Below are 17,964 nucleotides of genomic sequence, written 5' to 3'. Positions count from 1 at the left end.
GTCAATGCGCGCGCCGGAAGTGCCTACTGGGATAACGGCGGCGAGCGGACGACTACGTTTACGGGGTGTCTCGGAGGGCCAGAGTCGGTGAGCGACTTTTACCTTTCCCAGAGATGGATGCAGAGCGAGTGCGGGCTGCTAAACGCTGGGGGTTTAGCGGGGGCAGGCGGGAGTTTTCTGTGTCGGGTCCTGGATTCTCCTGCCTTTGAATTGTGCAGCAATTCTGCCCATGCGGTTGAGGGTGGAGAGACGCAGTGGAGTTGGGAATAAAGGGAAGTACTGAGTCTTAAGATACGGGTTCGCCTCTCTGTAGCGCCTTAATATGCAAAAAGAAGACTGAGCTAGGTAACTTCAGTAACCCGAGAGCAGTCAGGAAGTTCGTAATTGTACTGAAGGTGTTCGCCGTACCCAGCTATTAGGCACTTTGGGAACTACAAAATAAACGGACCTTTTTTTTGGTTTGTTTTGTTTTCTGGTGGAGATCTCAGTCTAGTTGGGGAGACAAGGACAACTTGGGGAGAGTTAGATTCACAGAATGACTCATCTTTAGCGTGGGTATGGACAAATGTTGAACTTCTTGGCACCTTTTCTCTTCCTGTAAATCTATAATGGCTACGCACTGCTTTTTCTGTAAGAGGCCATAACGTGCCCATCATTCCTACAGAAAAATCAGAACGTAATGCAAGGTAGTTTATACTTCTACCCACCAGCACATACAGACCAAGCCTCTAACCACTCCCTGGGAGCCTGCGTTCTAGCAGCCTGGAACCCAGAGCCTCTCCTGGAGCCTGCACAATCTATCCAGAGTGAAGCCGATGTCTTCTAGAGGGACGGAAGTGCAATCCATCCAGGGCGCAGCTGAATTTTGAGAGGCCTGAATACCTCCGTGGCCGCCAGGGGACCGCTGGGACTAAGTCTCTTGGCAAACTTGTGGCCGGCCAAACCTACTATGCATTACATCCCTGTTATCCTTGGTTACCGCACAAGATGTAAGCCTCTTTGGTCTTCTGTGCTATAGTCTCATTTCCATGCTGCTTTGTGCTTCCTTTCGACTTAGGCTATCACTACTTCTTCGTTTCTTCCCCATTTAACCCCTCAACACCCCCATCTGTGCTTTCTGAAACATCTATTTCCTGCTTAAACTATTTTACGTATTTAACTTCTTTAGTGAAATTCTCTTTCATCTCCTAACCTTTACTATTGATAACACGTAGCTTTTCCTGCCAGCCATTTCAGTTGAGCCCTTTCTCTGACCCTGCATTTAAAATTTGGGCATGGCTGTAGCCATGTTGAACTGATTTCAATTCCTTAAAATACTGTCTTCCCTCAGTATCTTCACAAAGGCTCTTTTGTCTCTCTGGGACATTTGAGCTCCCTGTTCCCTCTTGCCTTTTTCTGGATAACTTCTACTAAAGATCTGAGTTTAGCTGTCACTTTACTTGAGGGGTATTCCCTAACTTCCATAGAGTTAGGTATTTTTGCTGTGTACTCTTAGCTGCCCTGCACTTCCCTTACGGCATTTATCACACGTATCCTAATTGCTTGTTTCTTTGCCATCCCTACTAAGCGAGGCTATCGGTGAGGGACTGTGTTTGTCTTGTTGGTCTTTGTTACTCCAGTAGCTAATACTGTTCTTGGCACATAAGACAGTCAGGTATTTCTTGAATGATTGCAGGTGCTGAAGGTATGGTCTCAGAGATCAGTTAACGTTAATGAATACTTCACCCATAAAAGGGGTCACCTGCCACTCAGCTACAGCTGGTTGTGGCTCTGTGAGAATATGATCCTAGTTTTGCCAGAACATCTACTTTTTTCAAAAAAAGTTGGAAATAGAATTTTTAAAAAAGCATCCTCTCCCAGTTTTTAAATGTTGTCGGTGGAATAGAATTTTATTAAAAAATGGGTCAAACACAAGTCTCATGTGGCCTATCAGTCACTAGTTTGGAATCTGTTTTAAGTCATGTAGGATTTATTTAATGGGCTTTGTGGAGAATAATAGGTTTTGAGTTGGGCCTTGATGGACTGTTGGATGTCAAATGAGAGAATAGGAAAAGGTATCCAGTTTGGAAAATAAACAGCTCTATGATAGTGTGTGTTAGTCTGTTTGTGGCACAATAAGGAAACTGGCATAATTATATGCTTTTGGAGAGAATAGAAGGTTAGATATAACAGAAGGTGGCATATGGAAGATAGAAGTTTGGATTTATTATGGTTAATAAACCACTTGGATTCTTGATCCTGGAAACTTCACATTATGAATATGCATTAACTGTTGATTATCCTTTTTTAGGGTAAAATGGAGGGTAAAACACTGGAAGGAGGCTGACCAGTTAAGACCTTAACCTCAATCCATATATGAAATAAGATTCAGATTTATAAATATTATATGTAGGCAGACATCTGGCATTTTTGTTTACTTGTGTAATTTCAGTTAATTGATCAATTATAATGGACAATCAGGGATCTCCTACTAAGTTTAGTGCAGTACATTCGGGCTTATAGAAGAAATATCCTTAGAGCGTTGGAAAGTCAAGTGACTTGTGAAACTAGTAGAGAATACAGTACTTTATATTTTTTTATTTTTTGAGACGGTGTCTTGCTCTGTTGCCCAGGCTGGAGTGCAGTGGGACGATCATGGCTCACTGTACCCTCCAGCTCCCAGGTTCAGGGGATTCTCCTGCCTCAACTTCCTGAGTAGCTGGTATTACAGGCATGTGCCACTATGCCCGGTTAATTTTTGTATATTTTTAAAGTGGAAACGGGGTATTACCATGTTGGCCAGACTGATCTTGAACTCCCGATCTCGAATGATCTACCTGGCTCAGCCTCCCAAAATGCTGGGATTACAGGCATGAGCCACTGCACTGGGCCCCGGCATCAGTTAATTTTTTTTTTCAACGACCTTAACTAATTATGTTCTAAAATTTATGTTTAGTTGTCTGGATTTCAAATATTTTCTTTTTTTTTTTTTTTTGAGACGGAGTCTCACTCTGTCACGCAAGCTGGAATGTAGTGGTGCGATCTCTGCTCACTGCAAGCTCCCCCTCCTGGGTTCACGCCATTCCCCTACCTCAGCCTCCCAAGTAGCTGGGACTGCAGGTGCCCACCACCACGCCTGGCTAATTTTGTTTTTGTATTTTTAGTAGAGATGAGGTTTCACTCTATTAGCCAGTATGGTCTGGATCTCTTGACTTTGTGATCCACCCCCACTCGGCCTCCCAAAGTGCTGGGATTACAAGTGTGAGCCACCGCGCCTGGCCTGGAATTTCAAATATTTTCTAATAGAAACATTAGAATATTAATTCACTCTGAATACTGAGCACAGTGTGCAAATTGTTCTAGGAGCTTAATATTCATCAATGAACAAGTAGACATTCCTGCTGTTTATTATTATTAGCATTAATAATCTAAGATACTATATAGTGTACTTTTAATACAGATTACACCCTCACTACTAGAAATACTACTGGTAGAAATACTACTAGTGAAGGACTAATGTGTATTAAAAGTACATTATATAGTATCTTAGATTATTAGTGCTAATTAAAAATAGCACAACTGGGGGATCTGTTAGTTAAGTGACATTAAGAAGGTGACATTGAAGGGCAGGAAAGTTAATTCCACAGATACCTGGATGAAGGGGTGGCCTGCCCCTTCACACCTGCGGGTATTTCTCGTCAGGTGGGACGAGAGACTGAGAAAAGAAATAAGACACGGAGACAAAATATAGAGAAAGAACAGTGGGCCCAGGAGACCGGCGCTCAGCATATGGAGGACCTGCACCGACACCAGTGTGTGAGTTCCCTCAGTATTTATTGATTACTATTTTCACTGTCTCAGCAAGGGGCGTGTGGCAGGAGAACAGGGTGATAGTGGGGAGAAGGTCAGCAAGAAAACATGTGAGCAAAGATATCTGTCACAAATAAGTTCAAGGGAAGGTACTATGCCTGGATGTGCACGTAGACCAGATTTATGCTTCTCTCCACACAAACAGTTCAGTGTAGTAAAGAAGAACAGAGCAGCATTACCGCCAGCATATCTCGCCTCCAGCCACAGGGCAGTTTTCTTCTATGTCAGAACAGAACAAATGTACAATTGGGTTTTATACCGCGAGACATTCCATTCCCAGGGGCATGCAGGAGACAGAGGCCTTACTCTTACCTCAACCACAAGAGGCCTTCTTTCCTCTTTTACTAATCTTCCTCAGCACAGACCCTTCACGGGTGTCAGGCTAGGGGACGGTCAGGTCTTTCCCATCCCATGAGGCCATATCTCAGTCTGGCTCAGTAGGGAGAAACCTTGGACAGTACCCGGCTTTCCTGGGCAGAGGTTCCTGCGGCTTTCCGCAGTGCATTGTGCTCCTGGTTAATCGAGAATGGAGAATGGCGATGACTGTAAACATACTGTTAACAAGGCACATCCTGCACAGCGATCCCTTAAACCTTGATACCGTACAACACATGTTTCTGTGAGCACAAGGCTGGGGCTAAAGTTACAGATTAACAGCATCTCAAGGCAAAACAGTTGTTCAGGGTACAGATCTTTTTTTTTTTTTTTTTTTTTTTTTTTTGAGACAGAGTCTCATTCTGTCACCCAGGCTGGAGTGCAATGGCGAGATCTCGGCTCGCTGCGACCTCTGCCTCTCGGGTTCAAGCGATTCTCCTACCTCAGCCTCCTGAGTAGCTGGGACTACAGGTGCCTGCCACCACACCCAGCTAATTTTTTGTATTTTTAGTAGAGACGGGGTTTCACTGTGTTAGCCAGGATGGGCTTGATCTCTTGACCTCGTGATCCCCCTCCCTCGGCCTCCTAAAGTGCTGGGATTACAGGCGTGAGCCACCACGCCCGGCCATGGTACAGATCAAAATGGAGTTTCTTATGTCTTTTCTACATAGACACAGTAACATTCTGATCTCTCTTTCTTTTCCCTACACCTGGAGAGGAACATTCTGTGCAGGGAATTGCCAGTGCAAAGACCTATGTTCAGCTAAAGTTTGAGGTCAAATGTGACTGCTGTTCAGTAACCCTAGTTGACTATCAATAGTTGTTGAATGAATATAAAAAGTGAAGGAATGAGTTTGGGGGGGAGGGGAAGCTATTTATCCTGAGTATATTTAATAATGGAAGCTGACTAGGTTGGAATGCAGAGTTACTATAGCCTAAGTTGCTACTATAACCAGATTGGATAAAATGAAAAAACAGATCCATTATCTTGGCTTTGGATTCAGAGTTAATGGTTTGACAGAAGGATGTTGCCTGTGACTTTGTTTTCTCAATTTCCATGACACTTTTGCTTAGAGTGCAAGTCCTCCGTACCCTCTCAGCCCTCAGGTGAAGTTAACGTAACAGTGGTTGGGTAGCCCAATGGAGTGCTCTAAGAAAGGCTTCTTTTCTTTCTGGAATTAAATATCCCATGATGGTATATTAAGCATACTGTCTTCATTGAATATGGCATAAGAGAACAAGATTTTTATAATCCAGAGCTAGTTATTAGTACACTTCTAAATGAAGCATGTATTCTCCACACTGAGTTCTAATTCTGTTCTCTGCCTAATTGTGATGTAGAGGGTCCTTCTATTTTTCTGTTGGTTCTTCAGTTTGCATATCTTGTTGGGGGCTTAGATAACTTTTCTGGAGTACCGTTGAAACTGCACTGATATGCGGAGACATAGTGATGATGTGGCAGGTAGCAGGATCACTCACTGGGAGTCTATTTTCATCACTAACTGGTCAATTTCCTAAGCCTGGATAATACCATAAACAACATATGCCACTAATCAGGAAGCTTGCTGTACTTATCAGCTATTTTTAAATCCTTTGAAAATTACAAGGTTCTATCATGGGGGCAACATGGTAAGACATGACTTGCTGAAAAATAAAATTAGCCAGGTGTGGTGGTATTCCTGTGGTTCCAGCTACTAGGGAGGCTGAGTTGGGAGGATCGCTTGAGCCCATGAGGTCAAGGCTACGGTGAGGTGTGTTTGCCTCACTGCATTCCCGCCTGGGCAACAGAGTGAGACCTTGTCTAAGTAAAATAAAGAAAAAGAAAATTGCAAGTTTCCATTTGAATGTAAGATGATATTAGTGTATTCTGTCTTCTAATTACCATAGGAGATGGTAATTTTCATCATACTGAACTATGGAGGTATTTTGAAGCCAGTGTTTATAATAACAGCTAACAAACAACCTTAAACATCTGGTACAATCTCAGCGATAAGGATAAGAGAGACGACTTGCCCAGCTCTCAACTGGCAAAATTCTAGACTAGAATTCTAGGACTAGAATTCTCTTATTATAATTTTGTTCTTATGAAACTTGGGTGGCCTCTGGTGGCCAAAATAATATCTTCTATTTTCAAGAGTATGTTTGAAGGGAGTTTGGCTTGAGAGTTCTGTTTACACAATTAATGAAGGTTTAATTATTTCTCTATATTGGTTGGTTTATACAGACACAAATCTTTATGTCTGTATTTCCCCCCCTTACAGGAAATTGTTGAAAACGTTAAATTTGATTCCTAAAAGGACTCAAGTAAGTATGGTATAGTAGTATTTAATATAGTAGTTATTGTTACATTTTTTTGTGGGACACCAGTAAATTTTAATGTTTCAGTATTAAACTACATAGTGTTTCTTTAGAACTCTTGTTTATTTTTCTCATTTATTACAAACCTTATTTTTATTTACATTCTCCTTTAGTGTATTTATTTACATTAATCATTTTTACCATCACTTCACATGTTATGCTTATTGAATGATTTTCAGGAACTTTAAAAACAGTTACATACTTTTGTAATACATAATAGTATATATACATTGTGCAGTAAAGTATTCATCCTCTGCCCAGCTACCTAGTTCTCCCCAGAGGTAATTGCTGTTACATTCTCTTGTTGTTACTCCCAGGAGTAGTCTGTACATATGCATATATATTCATACCTGGCCTTTTTACTGTGCTTTTCTTTGCTTAGCAGTGTATCTTGGCAGTCTTTTCATATTGTTACTGGGGTTACTTTTCTTTGAAATGGTTTGCAAAAATACTCCTTTTGTATAAATGTAACTGATTGGTCAATTTACAAAAGGAGTACAAAATATTCCTTTTGTATAAATGTAACTGATTGGTTCAGCAATTTAATTTGTGCTATTTTGATGAATATTTTAAGTTCCTTTCAATCTTTGCTATGCAAAGGTGTACAATTATACCTAGAAGTAGAATTGCCAGGTCAAAGCATATGTGTTTTTAAAATTTTAATAAATATTGCCAAATTCTTCCCAATCTGTACCAGTTATACTTCCTTTTTTTAAACTTTTTTATTTTTATTTTATTTATTTATTTTTTTGAGACGGAGTCTCACTCTGTTGCCCACGCTGGAGTGCAGTGGCACGATCTTGGCTCACTGCAAGCCCTGCCTCCTGGGTTCATGCCATTCTCTTGCCTCAGCCTTCTACGGAGCTGGGACTATAGGCGCCCGCCACCACGCCTGGCTAATTTTTTGTATTTCTAGTAGAGACGGGCTTTCTCCGTGTTAACCAGGATGTTCTTGATCTCCTGACCTCGTGATCCGCCCTCCTCGGCCTCCCAAAGTGCTGGGATTACAGGCGTGAGCCACCGCGCCTGGCCAACTTCCTTTATTAACCTATGTAAGTGTTGCTTTCTTTAATCTCATCACTGCAGTTGGATTTTTGCAGAGCTTTTGGATGAAAATAAGTATGCCATTATAGTTTTGGTTTTCATCTTCTTTATTTTGAAGGAGGTTGAACGTCTTTTCAAAAGATTTTTAAGAGCCATTTGTATTTTTTTGTGAACTGTTTGCTCATATGTCTGTTTTTCTTCTGGGTATAGCTGTTGATGTTTTCCCCCTTTGATTTGATTTTAATTCATTGCTATTACTATTTCTCTGTACTGTATCTTAAAAAGGATAAAATCTAACTCTTTAGACTGAAACCTTTAGTGGATTCAGTAAAGGTGGTGGAGGAGGAGTAATGTTGACAATTTACTTACCTTTCAAGCTTCCATAAATTCTTGCACCTAAAAGACTGATTGCTTGGAATCATACATTATTAAATGAGGTCTTTTTGTAGACAGAGAATTCAGTTTTATTCATGAATAATGTTAAAAGCTAATTTTTTTCTCTTGAATGTGTGTTTTGAGAAAAAGTTAATTTTTGATTTAAAGTATGTTTTCCTAGGCATCTTTGGCTAGCTAATTCATTATATTGGATCTGTTTGTATTAGAAAATATTATAGGTATGTTTTTACAGAGAAAATTGGTTGCTTTACTATAATAACATCAAAAAAAAAAAAGTTCCACCCTTCTTGCAGCCTTTAATTTTTCCTTAACCTAAACTAACTGAATCATTAGAATGCTATAGCTATTCTGTACTGCCAAAATGGAATAGCGATCTGTTTCCCCCTCCCTCAGTATTACATTATAAGGAGCCACCAAAAATCTTTTGACATTAAGTCTTTTTTGAAATGTGTTTCTTCTTCACATATCTGTGCCCTACTTTCTATGTACTGAAAGGCACTAACTTACTACCTGGACCATTTTTGTTTCTTGCTCATGGTGGTTCTTCTACACATTAGGATGGTTCACCGTTCTTGCCTTAGAACCTGCTCCATGATTACTTCACTTTCTCCTGATTGTTCTCTGTTAACCATTTGTCATCCACTCCAGAAGTTGTCAAGCTACTGCCTGCAAGCGCTAGCCTGTTTTTGTAAATACAGTTTACACATTCATACATTTATGTATATTGTCTGTGGCTGGAGATTTGAGTAGTTGTAAAAGAGATCTGTGACCTACAAGGCTGAAAATATTTGTCTGATCTTTTGCAGAAAAATTTGCCAACTTCTGATTTATGGTATTGCCATTTCATATAAATGATCTCTTTTCCCGTACCCTATTCTCATCTCTTGTTTGCCTTGTTTACCTTGTCTTTTGTCTGTTCAGTTTCTATTTTCATCTCTTCTTGTGGCTGTATACCCTTGAATTCTATAACACTGTATTCACCCTCTACCCAGAATGTATCAGCTGTCAAAGTAGGAAGCATTTATGTAAAGAATACACCCTCCCACCCCCACTTCTTTGAATCCCAAACCTGAAAAATGTTGACGGAACTTTTAATTTCACATTTTGTGAGGCGGCCTTTGCATTAAAATAAATTTATAGCATTAAAAAAATCAGGAGTGGTTTCTTTCAGGGATTGTGTTTTTGCAGGATTGTTCATTTAACACATTTTTCAGTTAAAAACACATTATTTAACATAGAGTAGATATGTATTAAATGAAGACTATAGAAAAGCAAAAAACTAATGTTATTTATACGAACTATTCACCAAGAAATAGGAATAGCTTTGCTTATCAGCCATTTAAAGTGTTCATTAAAATGAATCGTTTCTATTTTTTGCTATGGGAGAATGAAGAAGTATTTGTGATCTGAAGTATTATGGATTTTCCTCCCATAATTGGTGGCAATAATCTCTTTGAAACTTTAAATAGTCTTGCCTAAGAAGGAAGATAGGGCTTTCTGTATTATTATTTTTTTTTTTTTAAAGAAAATCTCAATTATTTGGAAGAAACATTTTTCCTTTTGGTCACTTTCATTTTTTTCCCCCCCTTAAGATCTCTGGAAAATATTTGTGTTGGAAAGTAATCATTTATTCCTTCCTATCTTTTCTGTTACTTCCTAGTATCATAAAAACCATAATTCTTTTTTTTTCCCTTTAGTGGCTTACAGAAGAGACGAAATGTGGTCTGAGGGACGATACGAATATGATAGAATTCCGAGAGAACGAGCACCTCCTCGAAGTCATCCCAGTGTAAGTTACTCCTACATATTGAATGATTAAAAAACCTAGTGTCTGAGTTAATTTGATAGACCAAAGCTAGGCCAAGTGTCAGAAATTTACCAGTGTAGGTTACAAAAGAGATCAAGCTTATCTTTTAAAAGTTAAAAGTTCGAAAATAAAAGACAACGTTTTATTTAAGTAGAAAACTTATTATTTATATTTCTTGTTTAAGTTTCTAAAATGAAGGGTTTATATTTAATTTAATTTGTGGACAAAATTACAGATTTTATAAAGATTATACTATCAGTTAACAAAGAAGTATTTGGGTACCTGCTCCTGCTGTTATTGGCTGTTACCTGTTTTTTTTCTATATTCCTAAAAATGTTACAAATTGAATATATGAAATTCTAAAAGTAGGCTTTCATTCTAAGAGAGAGGAACTCTCTTCCTAGCGTGGAAACATGTTAATATCCCTTGTTAGGATTGCTGCAGGTGTGCTGTCCTGTGGTCAGGCAGTCTGGATGGTAAGAAAGAATGCCTTGAGGCTCAGGGTCAGGCAGACAGGCAGCTTCTGGTGTGCTCTCCTACTTCTTGTCTCTTTGTTGCTCTGGGAATTGGGGATTTTGAGCCAAGTCTTTTCTAAGCCCAAAGAACTTAGAAAAGTTTACTATTTTTTCTATTTTTGTTTACTATTTCCAGTGCTACATCTAGTATTTAGCAGGTAATAGAAGCTCAATATTTATTTGAGTGACTATGTGTACTGACTCCCCAGAATCCCCTATGGAGGTCTAAAGGAGGGTTTGGGAAGGTCAAAAAGCTAACTTAAACTTTTGCACAGACCCATTCTAAGCACCAAGGGACTAAGGTTGTGGTGATGGTATATGAATATATTATAGATTCATTATATACCATCAGAAGCCACAAATATTTATTTCTATTTTAGTTATTTTTTACTTATGTCACATTTAATCCTATAGCCCACTTTGATGGGTGGTATCGTCTTTAGGTTTGTCATTGTCCTAAATTACAGTCCAGGTTGGGGTTATTTAAAATGATTTAAGATGGAACAAATAAAGATGCCCATTATATTTCAGGATGGCCAGACTTAATTATTACTCTATGTCATTTATTTCCAGGTTAATTTGTAGACTTTATGTTTTTAATCAAAATCCCAGTGTTTGTATTTATATTTTTTACTTGATAAGGTTATTCTGTAGTTTACTTGTAGGGAAAAGGGATGACTTTTTTCTTTATTTCCCCTCTCCCCTCTGCCACTCTGCCAAGGATATATCCCATTAGGAATTTTTCTTTTCCTTTTTTTTTTTTTTTGAGATGGAGTTTCACTCTTGTCACCCAGGCTGGAGTGCAGTGGCGCAGTCTCGGCTCACTGCAACATCCACCTCCTGGGTTCAAGCAATTCTTCTGTCTCAGCCTCCTGAGTAGCTGGGATTACAGGCATCCGCCACCACACTTGGCTAATTTTTGTATTTTCAGTAGAGACGTGGTTTCACCATGTTGACCAGGCTGGTCTCAAACTCTTGACCTCAGGTGATCTGCTCACCTTGGCCTCCCAGAGTTCTGGGATTATAGGCATAAGCCACCATGCCCAGCCTCTTTTCTTTTTTTTGAGGCAGTCTTACTCTGTAGCCCAGGCTGGAGTGCAGTGGTGCGATCTTGGCTCACTACATCCTCTACTTCCCGGGTTCAAGCAATTCCTGTGCCTCAGCCTCCTGAGTAGCTAGGATTGCATGCCACCATGCCTGGTTTTTTAAAAATTTTATTTATTTATTTTTTGGAGATGGAGTCTCACTCTCTTACCCAGGCTGTCGTGCAGTGGTACATTCTTGGCTCACTGCAACCTCTGCATCCTGGGTTCAAGCAATTCTCCTGCCTCAGCCTCCTGAGCAGCTGGGACTACAGGCATAAGCCACCACGCCTGGCTGATTTTTGTATTTTTAGTAGAGATGGGGTTTCACCATGTTGGCCAGTCTGGTCTCAAATTCCTGACCCCAAGTGATCCACCTCCTTCAGCCTCCCAAAGTGCTGGGATTACAGGCATCAACCACTGCCACTGCTACCCACATATAATTTTTGTATTTTTAGTAGAGACAGGGTTTTGCCATGTTGGCCAGCCTGGTCTTGAACTCATGGCCTGAAGTGATCCGTCTGCCTTGGTCTCTCAAGTGCTGGGATTACATGCGTCAGCCACCACTCCCGGCCCCATTAGGAATTTTAAATTCTGTGTTTTGAAGATACTTAAAAGGGTTTTCTGTATGGTTATGCCATCAACTGGGCACCAGTCTGTAGGATTGTGTGCTTTATTACTTTGGGGCAGAGGAAGGCAGGTTATTGTATTGATTTAAGATTGTAAAATGAGTGGTGGACCCAGGGAGATAAGGATGTTGACGGTGCTAACCCAGAGAATTATTGAAGTAATATGCCATTTGGTATGGGCTGATAAAGAGAGTGAGGCTGAGAGGGACAGGAGATTGAAAGAAATGAGTGGTTGAGGGACAGGAAAGGCTTAGGGAAGGCTTTGGTGTAGCAGAAAGATAGGTAATCAGTATTTTAGAGTGTGGGATTTCCAAGATGGAACAATTTTGAGTGGAGTTCAGTGTGTGACAATGAGAATAGAGAGCTAGTGTAAGTTATTGGAGTTGAGAGCAAGGAGACTATTAGGATAGACTTTAGATTTGTGATTTAGATCAGAAGCTGTCAATCCTTGCTGTACATTAAGATTTCCTGGAGAGCTCTTCAGTACCACTGTATGGGTCCCGTCTTAGATGATTAAATTATCGTCTCTGTGGGTGTAATGTGGACCTCGGTATTGTTTAAAAGTTTAAGTGATTCTTACATGCAGAATTTAAAAAATACAGATGTATATGAATTGAAGTCATTGATAGTGACAGGAGTTGAGGTAAAAATGACAGGTGATGGAAGTCTTTAATGAATCAGCATATTGTGGAAAAATCTAAACAAAACCAAACATTTTCATTTAATACTATCTGTGTTTGTGTAAATATGAAACAGGCTTCTCATTCCTCATAATTTTATGAGAAGTAAGCAGGTAGGGAGATATGTTTTATAACACAATTGTCCTTAAAATCAGACTAGATGTATTCAGCTGTCTATTAAATGCCTAAAGGTAAACCTTACTTCCTTAAGTCAACTGACTGCTTGGTTCCTCATGGAGGAGCCTAGATTGTTTTTCTCTTTTTGAGAGCACAGGACCTGAGCAGACCTTTTGCAGGTTCATTTCTCTCCTTTTTCTTCAATTCCATTAGATTGGTCTTTCTGTTCCCCCAATCAGCCTCTCCTAGTTTATACAAATCCTTCTTTCTGTATTTCCATATCCCTCCTTCCCAAGACTCAGGTCCTTTTATTTCTGGTGCATTCTTTCTTTTCTGGTACATTTTTTTCTGGTACATTTTTTGGGCTTATTTTGGTTAGTAATTTAAAGCCTTCTCTTTCCCTCAATAGGGAAATAAATGGCTCTTGAAGATCATCCCCTGTGCCTTCTGTGTTACATCTGCATCTTAGTTAAATAAAGCGTAGATTCTTAACCTTTTTTTGTGCTATGGATCCCTATAGCAGTCTGGTGAAGCCTATGTATCCCTTCTCAGAATAACATTTTTAAACCTATAAATAAAATGCACAGAACTAAGTGCACTTACATTTGAGAATGATTATCAAACTATTAAAAACCAAATTGGTGATCTAGTAATAGAGTTACTTCTTTAGTAGGCCGTTAAATATCAAAAGCTAGTGGTGGCGGCTTCATTGCTGTAATTTTAAAGTAGTGATGAGTGTTCCAAATGATATTTTGCAATACCTGTAACAGCTGTAACATGGCATAAAATTATCTGTGATTTCTGTTAATAACAAAGTCACAGATACGTCCACTGCTGTTGTTTTTATCTAAAGTTAGTTGAAAAAAGTAGTTTTGTATTTACATCTGATTTAATGGACCCACTGAATCTTCGGGTTAAAGTAGTTGAACTAGAAATGTAAATAGTTATATTTTCTTACTTTTAATGAAAATATAACTTATTAAAAGTTTTGAGGCTGAATACAGTGGCTCATGCCTATAATCTGAGCACTTTGGGAGTCCAAGGTAGGAGGATCACTTGAGCCCAGGAGTTTGAGACCAGCCTGGGCAACAGTGTGAGACCCTGTCTCTACAAAAAATTGTAAAAATTAGCCACGGATGGTGGTGCATGCCTGTAGTCCCACCTACTTGGGAAGCTGAGGCAGGAAGATTGCTTGAGCCCAGGAAGTTGAGGCTGCAGTGAGCCGTGTTTTGTGCCACTGAGCTCAAGCCTGGGCAACAGAGGGAGAGATCCTGTCTCAAAAAAAAAAAGGAAAAATTTTTTTCAAAATATTCGCTTAGATAATCTAATGTTATTTTAAAAACCATATTAGCGTATCATATTGGTATATATGAGAAAGTTCATAAGAAGCATTATTTGTAAGAGCGTCAAACTGGCAACAAACCATATGTCCAACAGCAAAGTTGATTGTTTAAATTATACACCAATGAGAATAAATGGGCTACTCCCAGGTGCAACAACATGGATAAACTTCACAAACATAATATTAAAAGAAAGAAGTCAGTCACAAGAGTTTATTCTGCGTGTTTTATTTTATGTCACATTCCAAAACAAGTGAAAGTGGTTTCTTCTGGGAAGAGGAAGTAGTGACTGGGAGACCGCACACTGAACGATTTTGCTGCGCTAGGAATATTCTCTTAATCTGGGTGGTACTTACACCTTGTGAAAATTTATCCAGCAATACATTTGTGATTTGTACACTTTTTTGTATGTATGTCATACCTCCAAAGTTTTGAAAAGGCAGATTATTTTTTTCAAGATGTAAAACTAGTTAAGTTGGTAACCCACTATTGTTAGTGCCTGGAAGAGAGGAAGGTAACATTCTATTTTGTTTTGTATATTTGAATCCTGTTCTTTATCAAAAAACAATTTTACTACATTTCTCTCCCTTTTTTTCTTTTTTTTTTTTGAGATGGTGTCTTACTCTGTTGCCCAGGCTGGAGTGCAGTGGCATAATCTCAGCTCACTGCAACCTCTGCCTCCCGGGTTTAAGTGATTCTCATGCCTCAGCCTCCCTGAGTAGCTGGGGTTACAGGCGCCCATCACCATGCCCAGTTATTTTTTGTATTTTTAGTAGAGATGGGATTTTGCCTTGTTGACCAGGCTGGTTTCGAACTCCTGACCTCAGGTGATCCACTCGCCTCGGCCTCCCAAAGTGCTGAGATTACAGGCGGGAGCCATCGCGCCCGGCTTCTCCCTTTTTTCTTAGTACACCCTTTGCCCCATTTATGATCAATTCTGATACAAAAGAAATGTATTTGAGGAACTACTAGATGTGACATAAAGTGCAACGTGAAGTGGTGACTGTTGGGAAGGTACCTTCTGTAGTAGTATGACCTCATTAATAAAAGCAGCTGTTTTCTGAGTTTCTAGCCTTGATAAACCTGAAAAGACAATTGAACACTGATATACTTTGGTTTTGATGTTAAATTATACTTAATTTGAGTTTTGGCAATCTTATCCTCAGTGTACAGCTTAACAAATTTACTAGTCATTATTTTAGCACTTTATGGTATGCTTTTAAATTCTTTACGTATAAATAGTAAGTCACTTTTATAAGGGGCTTTCGCAGAAATTTTTATTTGGTCTTAAACTTGGGTAGGTAGGTGGAAGACTAAAGTTCAAAGAAGTGCACTACAGAGACTTTGTATGTAAATATATACGCTTCTTCTATAGGAAGGAAATCAATCATCACAGAATATCTACACTTCCAGATACCTGTAAAGCTCTTGTTTTTAAAGCATACTTTCTGTCTTTAAACCTATAATTTCTATGAGCTTAGTTATCTGATTTCTTAACCTTTATCAAGTTTTGTGACAGAATGGCATTTATTCATTCATTCATTCATTCATTTGTACGTACATACGCACAGGGTCTTGCTGTGTCACCCAGCTGAAGTGCAGTGGAGCAGCTATAGCTCACTGCAGCCTCAGACCCCTGGGCTCAAGCGATCTTCTCACCTTGGCTTCCCAAATTGGGATTACAGGCATGAGGTACCATGCCTGGCCCAGAATGGCTTTTAAATACATGTAAACTTCCACTTATAGGGGTCCAGCTTCTTAGCCTGTTGGGAAACAGGTAGGTAATATGGAACATTTTAATGAAGTCGCAACATAAAATGTCAGGTTTTCCATTAGCTTATTTGAAAATGGGAGAGAAGTTCCAGTTTCAGAATTTTTAAAAGTTGTAAAGTTTGGAAATTAGGATCAGAGCACTAGCAGTTTATATTCTGGACAATTACAATAGAGCTGGGGCTGAAGCAGTCCTATCTGCTTATCCCTCTTCGTTTTTCTGTTTCTTTAACAAATACATTATTTTACATTAAAAGTTTTTTCTGGTTTTGGCAGCAGCAGGGAGAACAATATTGACGAATAGTGATGTCAAGAGCAGTTTTTTTTTATTTTTTTGTCACATTTGTGGTAAATTTGAGTTACATAGTTAGTTTTTGTAATTAAGTAGTTAAATAACAATATTTACTTCCTTAGATTAATTGAATCTTTTTTATAATTCTTGTCGTTGTTTATTTCTCTCTCCTAGAGAGTTTAGCCAATCAAAAATAAATCCTTTAGTAAATCCAGAACATAATTTTGTAAGTATCTGAGCCTTTGTAGGGAATAGATGGGATGCATATCAGTTCCACTTGTTCTCAAATGTAAATGTACTCAAACCATAATCCAGAAATTTTTCTTTTGACCAACTTGACAGTCACATCTACTTAATTTAGTAATTCAGTTATATAGATATTTCATATAACATTGTTTAAAATGTGTTAATGTTGAAATATTTTTTCTTTCCATTCTTATTTCATGAAACACTTTTATTCAAAATCTTCACAGGCATATTTAAATTTCTGTTCTTTTTATGCCCCACATTTTTTTATTATTTTATACAGTCATCAGTGTTCATGTAAATTTTTCCATGTACGTACAACTTCCCAATATTTTATTATGGAAGTTTTCAAACATACATCAGTCAAAAGAATTTTATAGTGACCATCCATATACTCCCCATTTAGACTCAACTATTAACATTTTACTAAACTTGCTTTATCATGTATTTATTCATGCTATTAATCCATCTATGTTTTTGAATACATTTCAGAGTAAATTGTGGACAACAGTATCCTTCCCATTAACTCCTCAAGCATACATATTATTAGCTAGAGTGCAATTTTTTTAATAGTTTTTTTAAATGGGAAAGTTACATACATGAAATGTAAAAAAAGTGTTTCTTTGCTGAGTTTGATTTAGTAATATTCCCTTGTGTAGAGTTGCCTTGAGAGGTGTTTTGCTTTCTTTGCTGACAGAATTGCAAGGACTTAACTTTCTTTTTGTTGTCACTATTTTCAGAAGAAATGTGATCAATTCTTGGCTACGTTCTCTAATAACATGTCTTAGCTCTCTGGGTCAATACCAGTTTTCATGTTTTTGACCCACTGTCACCAAAAGACATTGGAATGACTCAGAAACACCAATATTTCATTGAAGAATCAGTGAGTGAAATAAATCAACAAGTGCTACAATAGAAATGCATGTTGTAGACTATAGGGATCAGAGTTAGGAAATCACAACCTTTGAAAGCAAAAGCCTACCAGCCTGTGTAATAGAATATTTTAGTTAGATATAGTTTGTATGGTACTTTTCTGTAAAAAGCATGTGATGCCAGGGTATAATATATATATTATGGATGTGGTGCTTACTGTGTGCCAGGTGCTGTTCTAGGTGCTGGGAATAGAGCAGTAAATAAGACCAATAAGGTTTTTATAGGCTTACATTTGCATTGTAAGTTGATTGTGATAGGACATAATGGCGTTATTTACATTTACCATTGTATTTACTTACTTCTTTGGTAGGTTAGTGTGTTTTAGTTGTTATTTGATGTTTTGTAAGGGGAAAAAATCAAGCATATAATAACATTAATGTGATCAACTCCCAAAGGAGAAATCAATTATCAGCTTCTTTGCCAATCTTGTTTTGTCTATGCCTCTACCACTTTCTTCCCTCCTAGATTATTTTGAAGTAAATCCATGATACCACACTTCAGATGTCATTAAGTATTTCAGTATCTATTGCT

At 38.5% G+C, this 17,964-nt stretch overlaps 1 protein-coding gene across 22 annotated transcripts in view; it reads left to right on the top strand.

Moving 5' to 3' along the window:
• Positions 1 to 8: 8 nt before the first annotated feature.
• LOC105470119 (periphilin 1) overlaps positions 9 to 17,964 on the top strand; it is a 128,096-nt gene continuing 110,140 nt past the window's right edge. For 15 of the 22 annotated variants that reach the window (XR_011609222.1, XM_011721889.3, XM_071071856.1 and 12 more), the window contains exons 1-3: positions 29 to 87; positions 6,486 to 6,528; positions 9,720 to 9,811. Coding sequence is in view for 21 of the 22 variants with exons in the window: in XM_011721889.3 (XP_011720191.1) it covers position 6,528; positions 9,720 to 9,811 (93 nt within the window). In the remaining variant the exon portion in view is untranslated. Of the gene's footprint in view, positions 88 to 3,681; positions 3,796 to 5,619; positions 5,854 to 6,485; positions 6,529 to 9,719; positions 9,812 to 17,964 lie in introns of those variants that run through there. The other 7 variants (XM_071071855.1, XM_071071852.1, XM_011721884.3 and 4 more) reach the window with 5 other exon arrangements.

The sequence above is a fragment of the Macaca nemestrina genome, chromosome 10, assembly GCF_043159975.1.
Source record: "Macaca nemestrina isolate mMacNem1 chromosome 10, mMacNem.hap1, whole genome shotgun sequence".
Lineage (NCBI taxonomy): Eukaryota > Metazoa > Chordata > Mammalia > Primates > Cercopithecidae > Macaca > Macaca nemestrina.
This window is presented reverse-complemented; position numbering and strand designations above follow the sequence as displayed.